Source organism: Octopus bimaculoides, chromosome 1, assembly GCF_001194135.2.
Source record: "Octopus bimaculoides isolate UCB-OBI-ISO-001 chromosome 1, ASM119413v2, whole genome shotgun sequence".
In the NCBI taxonomy this organism is placed as follows: domain Eukaryota; kingdom Metazoa; phylum Mollusca; class Cephalopoda; order Octopoda; family Octopodidae; genus Octopus; species Octopus bimaculoides.
This window is the reverse complement of record NC_068981.1, coordinates 41,172,099-41,184,014: the sequence shown is the minus strand read 5'-3', so window position 1 is coordinate 41,184,014 and position 11,916 is coordinate 41,172,099. Positions and strand designations below refer to the sequence as shown.

At 36.2% G+C, this 11,916-nt stretch overlaps 1 protein-coding gene and 1 long non-coding RNA gene across 3 annotated transcripts in view; one reads left to right on the top strand and one right to left on the bottom strand.

Annotated features, from left to right (window-relative positions):
- The window catches only part of LOC128247308 (uncharacterized), a 73,428-nt gene that overhangs the window by 26,340 nt on the left and 35,172 nt on the right, over positions 1 to 11,916 (top strand). The gene's annotated exons all lie outside the window — the stretch shown is intronic.
- The window catches only part of LOC106878934 (CKLF-like MARVEL transmembrane domain-containing protein 7), a 56,827-nt gene that overhangs the window by 39,861 nt on the left and 5,050 nt on the right, over positions 1 to 11,916 (bottom strand). The window contains exon 1 of one of the 2 annotated variants that reach the window (XM_014928299.2): positions 6,502 to 6,583. The exons of the other annotated variant lie outside the window; for it this stretch is intronic. Within the exon in view, the coding sequence (XP_014783785.1) occupies positions 6,502 to 6,568 (67 nt within the window). The 5' untranslated portion in view covers positions 6,569 to 6,583. Of the gene's footprint in view, positions 1 to 6,501; positions 6,584 to 11,916 lie in introns of those variants that run through there. 2 annotated transcript variants of the gene reach the window in all.

Here is an 11,916-nt window from a genome sequence, read left to right as displayed (position 1 = left end):
GACAAACATATACACACGCATACATATATACGACAGGCTTCTTTCAGTTTCTGTCTACCAAATCCACTCACAAGGCTTTGGTCAGCCCAAGGCTATAGTAAAAGACACTTCCCAAGGTGTCACACAGTGGGACTGAACTCGGAACCATGTGGTTAGGAAGCAAGTTTCTTTATTTCATCAAATTAGCCATAAAGGCTTTACACATGTGGGGACATATAACAATTAAAAATATATAAAAATAAAATATGGTATTATGAAAAACAAATTAGAATTATAGTAACATGCGTGATAGTTGAAAATGAAAATATGAAGAGTGTGCTACTCACCCCACACTAAGCAACACCACTCGACCCCTCTGAGACCTAATTTCCTTTTAGTCTCTTTTCCTGTTCCACTATTGCTCCATGACTGCACTCTCTCGTAACCTTTTTCACCGGAGGAGGAGTCTTATAAATTCTGAGGTGTCTGCTCTTTTGTTTTCTTTTTTTCCTGTGGGGAAATGGGGTGGATGGGTTTGTTGTCTGTATGGGGAGGGTGGCTCTGAGTGGTCTTGAGTGGTGTACCACATCACACTCAATGTTTTCTTTTTCCTCTTCCTTCTACTCTGTTATTCTCCATTCTTCCTCCTTTCCTCCATCTGTCTTTTCTTCCTCTCTTTTCTCTTCCATCTCCACAACTGTTTCCTTTGCTATTGTCCACTGTAGAGGGCAGTATGCTCTAATGTGGCCCTTTTGGCCACATTAAAAACATCGTGGTACTCTGCCCTCTACCCACACTCAGCACAATTTCCCCCATCATCGTCTCTGCCAAACTCTCCAGCTGTCCCTCCTCTGTCTGTATAATCAATTCCAATGTCTTCCCTTTCCACCCTCCTTCCTCCATCTCTGTGGCTTGAAGGATAGTCACTTTCTCCTCACTTCCAACAAGGATAGCCGCCGCCACCCAAGCCACTTCTATATCAGGTGGGATTGCTTCTACCCTTACCTTGGAAGTCTTTCTTCCAAGGTATATGGGCAGAAGCACTACTTCCTGTTTTCACCACCACACTCACCAGCCTCCTCACCTCCTCTACTATCCTAAATAGATGACCATCGTCCCATATCTCTTTCCTTTGGTTATATACACCACTTTCTTTGACCGCTCCCTTAGCGCCTTTTCCGTTTCAGCTTCCACCTGCTCGGCCTTTTTTCCTTTTAATGAGGACACCTTATAGGTGATCGTTTTTCTCTCCATCCACTCCATAATTCCTTTGGGGCGAGGGCGACAACCTCATGTCACCTCCCATCTTCTGTACCATCTTCTCATACTCCTCCAGACCAGCCAAGTCTAGCTCCCTTCGCTTCATCTCCATGGCCTCAGCAAAACTCCTTGTTTTCTGCAACACTCCGTCCATCTTTATTACCATCCTTACCAGCTCCTCCTTTGCTAAAGACAACTCAGACCTGCTAAAGTCTGAGTACATTGTCTCTTCCCTCGAAGCAGCAAAAGAAATAAAACATCTGACTCGCACACAAATGACAAACCAAATGCACTCTGGGTGATGCATGTGCGGAAGCAAGCTTCTTACCACACAACTACTCCTGATATTTTATCAATTTATTTTTCCTAAACAAGTATTGTTGTATCAGTTTTATTCCAATATCAATATTAACTTAGAGACAAACGTTGTGAGCTGGCAGGATTGTTACTGTGCTGAGCAAAATGCTTGACAACATTTCATCTGTCATTACGTTCTAAGCTCAAATGTGAGTACCAATTGAGCACTGGGGTCAATGTAATCAATTTATCCCTCGCCCGAAATTGCTGGCCTTGTGCCAAATTGAAAACCAATATTAACTTAGAGATAATATGTTATTGATGAACCTACCATCCATGCAGGTGTGGCCATAATTAACAAGAACAGCTCTAACCCAGTTCTGGACCTGTCAAGTTATTGCCATTAACTCTACACTTCAATGTATGTATGTGTGTGTATGTATATATATATATATATATATATATATATATATATATATATATATATATATATATATATACATATATATATTGATACAATAGTTTGGCCAAAGGAACCAGCTATTGCAAGTGAAATTAAATATTGAAAAAAATATGCATTTGGCCAAATTTGGACATACAACAGTTTAACATAATAGCAATGATATATGTAAGTAAATGTCTAGAAGTCCTTGAATATATATGTGTGTGTGTATTTGTATATTTATGTTTGTATACATGTGTATAAATCTATGAATGTAAGTATGTTTGATGTTTGCAAGTTCATATATTTTGTGTGTGTGTGTGTGTGTGCATAAGGAAAGCATATTTCTTCAACAAAACATAGACTAGTTCGAGGATAAATGTAAAGGATAATATAAGAACACCTGGTTAATCTTTTCATTTTAAATCCCTAGTTTCATTCCTTTTCTTAACAACTTACACTGAGTCTCACTCTCTGATTAAAGTAATCCTTATTAATGATATTTTTGATAATGTAAAGACCCAGATTTTTTTGAAAATGTTTTGGGTAGGGGCAGAAGATTCCCATATCTAACTAGCAACTGTAAGTTGAAATTCTATTTCACAAATTAATATAGGAATTTTTATTTTCATATAAAGAATCCTGCCCACAATTCTTTTTTCCTTCTTACATGCTATCATCCATTTTTTTTTCTTAAGGAATGAATTTTTTTTACCTCTGCTTAAACTACTACACACTATTCATATTCAATGTAGGTACCTCTTGTCAAACTTGCTCTATTTCCATGTAAAGGGACCTTTAAAATATCTTATAGTGAGCATATGAATACCTTATTTCCTTTGACACTACTGAAAAGCATTTCACAAACACAATCTTGAACTAGATTCCCTCTGCCTGAAGAACAACTAGCTAAACCCATAAAAGTTGCTACAAATACTGAGCTATACAATCTCTGAAGATCTCTCATAGCAACATTACAAACATAAGCAAATACTTCAGCCTTTTTTTTTTTTTTCAGCTTCTAAATCTCTATAAAACTCAAGTTCAACTTGCATCAAAGAACTATTAAGATATCTTTATTTTATATATTGCTACTTATCAGGTCAACAAACAACTACTGGAAACAACTTGTCCAAATCCTCACCACTGTAATCAGTTTTGAGAAGTTCTCAGGAGATGGTGTATATAAATGGTAGGCTATTCACTGTTTCATGTCACTGGCCCATGATCAACATGGTCTCCTATGTCAATGTATGCCTAGAGTAGTACTAAGCATAACTACTCAAGGTTGTCAAATGACTGGGAGCAAATAAGGCTAAAATATTTCAGTTTCCAGTTATGCACAATACTTAGTAGGCTGGCAAGAATATCTGCTTGGTTTAGGATGTATGCATTAGTCTTGTGGACTGTCCACAGGATCCACAGCATACAGTACCAGTACCACAATATGAAATGGTTGAAAAATTAAAATACTTAGGTGTATAGCAATTCCTGCTGTGATAAAGAAATTTAGCTTGGCTGGGTAGGGACCATTCAGTAAATTACTTCATGAAAGTGTAGCAAGATCATGGTGTGTCCTATAATGCAGCAAAACAATGGTTAAACAACTGGTCTCCTCGGTGGCTCTGTGCCGTTTCAGGGATGGCTACTAAATGCTGTATGTGCACACACACACACAAATCATAGATTGCATCTCTGCCAAAATTATTGATAGTTCTCAAATTCATTTACAAGCACTCATAATCACTATTACATAGATGCATTATGTTTTGTTATTTCTTCTATTACTACTACAATTGCTCCAGCTCTCTTGGACTAGCAAGCTGTGTTCCACATATGTCCAATGCATCCTTCTCTCTTTTTGCCTCTACTGTCTCTTCCTCCAAATCCTAAACATTCCAATCCAAGGGCAGTTGATACAGGTTGTTATCAAAAGGCTTAAATATATCAATATTTCTTTGCCAGACTTTTTAAAGCTTGTTTCTAGCATTCACAGCAGTAAAATAACTGATGTAATGCCATCCTCAGTAGATAACAAACAAGAAGTCTTAACAGAAAATTATTGTTCATATATATATATATATATATATATATATATATATATATATATATATATATATATATATATATATCATTATTTAATGTCCTTTTTCTGTGCTGGCATGGGTTCGATATTTGACAAGAGCTGACAAGCCAGAGGGCTGTGTGAAGTTCTCTTGTCTGTTTTGGCATGGCTTTTATGGCTGAGTGCCCTTCCGAATACCAATTATTTTACAGACTGTAGTGGGTGCTTTTTTCATGGTACCAGCACTGGTGGGGTCAGCCAATAAATTTTAAGATGAGGCAATCCCCTTGATGGGGGAGGGAGTATTAAAGGAAGTAGCTTTTTGCAAGTTGAGAGGTTGAAAGAATAATAGCGGGATAGAAATAAGTGTCTTGCTGTAGAAGAGATACAAGGACACTCCAGTAGGAGAAGAAATGAGAGAAAGAGAAGCTTAGAAAGATGGAGGGAGTGAGATGGATGGTGGTGCATATGTGTCAGGACACATGTACACTGGGAAGTGATACAGAAGACTGGACTGGGTGAGTAGGCAGGGGGGACGGGAAAATTCCATAACGATGTAAGGAGAGATGGATAGATGGGATAGATGACTGGTAGTTGAAGGCGAGAGCTATAGGAATGCTCAGACGAAGGGTTATGTTAGATACATGAGGGCATTGAGAATGATAGAAGACAAAACAGGTGTTAAGAATGGAGTATAGCAGAGAATAGAGTGTGGCTGGAAGAAGATAATGAGGAATGGAACTTGGAAAATAAAATTATAATGTACATATTGAGACAAATGTGGTAACCTTGTTAGTGCTGGTGTGACATAAAAATCACAAGTGCTGGTGCCACTTAAAAGGCACTGCTGCTGGTACCACATAAAAATTACTAGTGCTGGTATCATGCAAAAAAGCATCAATGTTGGTGCCACATAAAAAGCACCCCATACACTCTGTAAAGTGGTTGGCATTAGGAAGGAAGTCCAGCTGCAGGAACAATGCCAAAACAGACAGTGGAACCTGGTGCAGCTCCTGGCCTTACCAGCATGGAAAACAGATGTTAGATGATATATATAAGCATCAGTTTGATACAAGAAAGAAAATAAACTCTCTCTATATGTATGATAGACTGGATCTCTATCTAGGTAGATATTTATCTCTCATCTACCTAACACCATAAAAGGCTCTAAAAAGCAGGTTAGTATTAAGAAGGGCATCCAGCCATAGCAACTGTGCCTGAACAGACAATGGAGCCTGATGTAGCTCCTGTCAAACTGTCCAACCCATGCCAGCATGGAAAATGGATGTTAGATGATGATGAAGTTGATGATGATAGCATACACACATGCAATGATACAATGATACACATACTGATACACACATAGGAATCTGGTTATAAAGTATTTACAGGAAAGTGATGGAAAAGTGGTACTTTAAGAGCATTTCATCCACTGGTGAGACTAACAGTAATTAAATTTTAAAAATAATAAAATTCTGAGAACTGTTATTTATCTGATGCTAGACATAAGTATTGGATTTCCTGATCTAGTATCAATTCCCAAAGGTCCTAGAACAACTGAATCACTCTCAGTACTTTACATATTTTAATCAACCCTACTGAGAAGAAAGATAAAAAATGTCTCTAGTATGAATTAATCTCAGGACAAGATTTATTGAACACTAAACACTGTATTCTCACTTGTTGTGACCAAATTACCAATGCTAATAGTGAAATGAAATAATATACAATAGAGTGTAGGAACTAAGTAAAATTAGACTGAATATGTATTCTTATATAGAATTAACCTGCCACATTAATGATTTCATTTGATACAAGACCATATTTGTAAAGGAGAATCAATAACTGAATGAAAAAATACTAATTAGTGTTGTTCAGCTCCCAGGTTAGCCTGACTGAACTGGCCTATGAATAAAGACACTCCAGCCATGATTACTTCATATATTTTGTTCTAGATATAATGTATCTAGTACTACACTATTCAATGTATCCTTCTTTTTATTTAAGTCAGTTGTATGTCATATCAGAGAGGTTTGGCTCTTATTTCTAGCAGATCAAATGATAATGTATTGGTTAATTTGTTGACACATAATAATTGATAAATGTATATCTTTCTGGAATTTTATTAATATTGGAGTAATGGAAAATAAAGTCAAAGTAGATGTGAGGTTTTGAAATTTATAAAATGTAGATTAACTTACAGCTATTTTTATTACATTACTGGAAGACAATTCAGCATACAAAATTTTTTTTTGATATTTAAAAGATAAAAAGAAACTGCATTTAATACATCACTAACTTGATTACTATAAAAAAAAAATTAAATTTTCAAGAAATATATTTGGAGATTGAAAACCAGAAAAACAAATGATTTAGCAAAATGTACTTACAAACAAAAGATAAAACCATTGTAAAGATGAAAACTGAAAATCAGTTGATTAGAAAAATATTAACCCACCTTTTCCCCAACAGCTTTTATCAAATGACTTGATGTCCAGACTATTCAGTTGTGTGTATGTTGTCATTATTCACTGAAATACCTCAAGTGTCATTTTCTTATTTCACTTCTCACAATCTCATGAATAGTGCTGTCAGGTCTTTTAATGCTTTCCTATCTGATAATTACCTTTTAGTTTGAACAACCTTAAATTATTCAATGTATTTATTAAATTGATACAAAAAATTGTTGCCTTTTTTAGTAAAATTCCAGAGTAAGCTCTTTTGTATATAGAAAATAATAATAGGTGCAGAGGTGCAGACATTGCTATGTGATAAAGAAGTTTGCTTTGTAACCACGTGGTTTCAGGTTGGATCCCACTACACAGCACCTTTGAACCTTTTCTACTATAGCTGCATGTTGACAAATACCTGATCTGGAAACTAGTGTTGCTGCTTGCGTTATGTTCCTTTATTGACTACACCTTAGCAGTTTAACAAACAGTAATCGATTGAATATCAGACCGAAATAAGAACTGTGGTTGATATAATTGATTAAGACACATGAAGATAGTGTCCCAGTATGGCTGCAACAGTACAGTAACTTAAAATAGTTGAAAAAAAAAATAATACTTCATTTAGAAATAGCAAATACATATAGCAAATAAGTAGGATAAGCCTGCAGTAGTTCACTTTAATCTTTTTTATTTTATTTATTATTTATTTTTGTTTGTCAAATATTTCTGTTATACAGGCAGTTCTTCTATGATATTGTTATTTAACTGCAGTTCCACTCTGATTCCAGTCATGATCATCTCTTCTTTTATTCAGACATAGTGCATCCAGAACCCCCTTATCCAATGTGTTCTTTCCTTTTTTATTCTGTCTCTGTCTCACTGCATGGCACTTTGGGCAAGTGTCCTCTACTATAGCTCCAGGCTGACTAAAGCCTTGTGAGTGAATTTGGCACCCAGAAACTAAAAGAAGTTTGTGCATGGGATAGATGGTATGATAGAAGCTGACAAACAAAATGACTGCACCAAGTTCTTCTCTCTGTTTTGACGTGGTTTCTTTAGTTAGATGCCTTTCCTAATGCCAGCCACTTTACAGGTGTACTGGGCGCTTTTTATATAGCACCAACAAAGTCACCAAGTAACCTGCAAAACTAGACCTCCACCAACTGAGTGGGGAATACTATTGAGGGAAGTAGCTTTGTGCCAAACGATAAAAGGTTAGAGAATAACAGAAGCTAGAGGCAGGTGCCCTACAGTAGAGGAGATACTTGCCTACCTTAGTTGGAAAAAGAAAGGAGACAGGAAGAAAGAAAAGATGGCGAAGAAGATGTGTTGGAGTGCATCCTCAGGTTACAGGGAAGGGAGGGATATATAAGTAAAGAGGTAAAGAGGATTGGATAGGATAAGTGGGTAGGTAAGTTTGCATGAATGCAAAAAGGAGAGTGGGAGATGGTGGAGAGGGGATGGCTCAAGAAAATGAGTTGTGTTGGGGAGAGAGATTGGTCAGGGTCTTTGACAATATAGAGAAAAGGCTTACAAGGCAAAAGGACTATATTGCAAGAATGCTAATTTTTATACAGTGTATACCCACAAGTATTGGTTTATTTAAATGTAAAAATGTATTTATTATTCAGTCTTAAGTTAACCACCAATAGGTTCTTGAAATATCTTTATATTTTAATGTAAATATATTTCTGTAGAGTTACAGATTCTACAGTTTTTGAAGTTACAAATTTTCCTACTAAAATAATTGTTTCTAATTTAGGCATAAGGCTAGCAATTTGGTGAGATGAATTAGTTGCTACCCAGTACTTGATTGGTTCTTTGCTTTTTTATCCTTTTGGAGTAAGTAAAGTTGACCTCTAATGGATTTGAATTCAGAATGTAAATAGCAGGAAAAAATACTGCCAAAGTATTCTATCTAAAGCTCTAATGATTCTGTCAAGAATGATAATAGTTTATTTCATTTTTGTCAAAAATTAGGATAAACTAAATGCAGTTTCAACAAAGGAGAAACATATTTCTGAAATTACTTTCTAGTCAAAATATTTTTTAATAGCTTACCATGTTTTAATCTTTGCTATAAATATCTCTAAACAACTTGTCTGAAAAGAAGATAGAAACCAAAAATAGAACTGAAATGCTCCAGATAAGATTATTGTAACATTGACAATAATATACGTGTGAGACTATTTTGCTCTTAATTATACCATTTTACAAAAGAAAGATGCTGTCTTTTGTTAAGTGTAAATTGGCTTGTCAATCACTCAAAATATGAGTGCTTATAAATTATGGTTAAATTTGATGTGTTCCACAAAACAGTTTTCTGTTTGCCTCTTCTTATGTATCCAAACTGTAATTATGTAGAATATTATTGCTCATCAAAAGAAATATATATGATATTTGGCTTAATGTTTTATTCTTCCTTTAAAAAGTATTTCCTGTAAATCAAATGTGCAGACAGAAATAATTACCAGAATCCTGCTGGTAATGGGGAGAGGTAATTTTTGCTGTTCAGTACCCTCATCTAATTGGTCATCTATTGTTTTAAACTGTCTTGGCTTAGCTACGGTTGGACAACTATTAACCGGTCAAGTGAATTAGGCATGAATATATATATACATACATATACACATACATGTGCATTTATGTATTTATGTACGTGCACACATACGTACACACACATGCATACTCACATACCTGTATATACTTATATAAATGGAGTGTGTATAAATAATACAAAGACAAAATAAATTATCAAGAAGTATATATGCGGATATAAATAAATATTCGTATGTATGCATACACACATACATGACCACACTACAATAAGGGGTAAAGTAAGAAAACAATAACACAGCAGTACTATAAGACTGCTCGTATGTATCTTCATGGTATGTTGTCATTAAACGCTAAGATTACGTCTATAATACATTTTCTGGTTACTACGTCCACTTTATGTAATTCCCTCAGGCTCTTTGGGAGAATATTAAAAAGCTGCGGGCTCCTGAAATCCAGGCTGTTGCAGTGACTGGTCCTGAAGCGCGAGGGCATTTCTTTGATCTTTGGCACTGTGCAGTGTCTACCAGTTCAGGTATTTGTGTAGCTTTCAATGCCAAAATTTGGCACAATTCCTTCCAGAATCTTCCAGATGTATATTATTGCATACCTCTCCTACCTTCGCTCCAAGGAGTAGAGTATTAGCTGTTTCAGCCTTTCCCAGTAGCTGAGCTGTTGCAATGAGATTATCTTCTTTGTGAAGCTTTGCTGGATTACTTCAAGGTCTGCTGTTAATTTTACACTGTTGAGTGACCATAGTTGGGAGCAGTAATCCAGGCGGCTGAGGACAAATGTCCTCCAGAGGACCATCATGGTTTCATTCTTTCTGGTTCTGAACGTTCTCAGAATCCAGCCAGTCAGTCGTCTGCACTTTGTTGCTATCCTGGTAATGTGCACTTGAAAAGAGATATCATCACTCGTGTTGATACCCAGATCCCTCACTGATTTAGGCTCTGGGATTGTAATCCCTTGTGGGGCAGTGTACCCTGTAAGTTTTATATTCAGTTTTGGATTCTGGTAGTGTAGGGCTTGGAATTTGTCAGCATTAAATGTATGTATATATATATATATATATATATATACACACACACACACACACACACCCATATATATATACACATACATATATATACACACACACACACATATATATACTTACATACACAAACATACATGTATATATATGTATACATACATATATATATGCATATATACATACATATATACATATATATGTACGAGCGAGATCGTTGCCAGTGCCCCTGGACTGGCTCTTGTGCGGGTGGCACATAAAAGACACCATTTCGAGCGTGGCCGTTTTCGTGCGGGTGACATGTAAAAGCACCCACTACACTCTCTGAGTGGTTGGCATTAGGAAGGGCATCCAGCTGTAGAAACTCTGCCAAATTAGATTGGAGCCTGGTGTAGCCATCCGGTTGTACCAGTCCTCAGTCAAATCGTCCAACCCATGCTAGCATGGAAAGCGGACGTTAAACGATGATGATGATGATGATGATGATATACATATATATATATATATATATATATACAAGCATATATATATATATATATATATATACATATGCATATATATATATACATAATATATTTACAGATATTCAAACATATCTACATGCAATGACTCACATACACTAAAAATTACTTGCATGTACGTATGTGTGTGTGTGTCAGTGTGAGATTATATATAAATATGTGTAAGAATAATGTATATAGATGTGTGTATCACTGTACTTATGTGCTTGTAAGTAGGTGTGTGCGTAAATGTGAGTGTATGAGTTTTAATCTTGTACAAATTTCAGTTTCTTTCCCCATATACTTAGCATATTATTTCTCCTGAGGCTCCCTAAATTGTCTGTCCTCAGCAACTAAACTGTCTTAATTTGTGGTTAGCAGTCTTTAACTTATTATAATGCTAACACAAAGGCCACTAGGCTACAATTCACTTTAGATTGATGACTGATAATGTCATTAGGGTCTGTCATACAATTTATGGACAAACAAACAGCATGATGTGTTAACAATTGAGGGTACCCATAGATTGTCCTTTTAGCTTTTTTCTATAATCATACCCAAGTGCAATATATGTATCATGTTTATGAATTAACATTATGCCCACAAATGAGTACAATCAAATGGCAGAAACAGTTGAGCATTAAACCAGGTGTTCCTAACAATATTTCAATCCATCCTTCTATACATGGGGTTTAAATCCCCTTGATCAATATTTTGATTCATCCCTCTACATTTTGAGATTTAAATCCATTTGGGTTAACCTTCGAAGGCGAGGTGATGGCCCACTTATGTGTGCCTTTCCTTCATTGGACACTAAACTCTGTTGAGGCAAGTGAAATCGAAATCAAATTCAATGGCATCCATGCCAGTGGAGCACTAAGAGCACCATCCGAACATGATCTTTGCCAGGGTTGCTGACTGACTCCTGTGCCGGTGGCATGTAAAAAGTACCATTCAAATGTGATCATTATCAGCATTGCCTTACTGGCACATGAAAAACATTTGAACGAGGTCATTGCCAGTGCAGGTGGCATGTAAAAAACACCATTTGAGTGTGGTTGTTGCCAGAACCACCTGACTGGCCCTCAAGCCAGTGGCATGTAAAAGCACCTACTACACTCTTGGAGTGGCTGGCATTAGGAAGGGCATCCGGCTGTAGAAACTCTGCCAGATCAGACTGGAGCCTAGTACAGCTATCTGGCTTGCCAGTTCTCATCAAACCGTCAAACCCATGCCAGCATGGAAAGCAGACGTTAAACGATGATGATGATATATTTATATTCGTATTTATATATATATTTATAGTTATAGATATATATTTATTTATATAT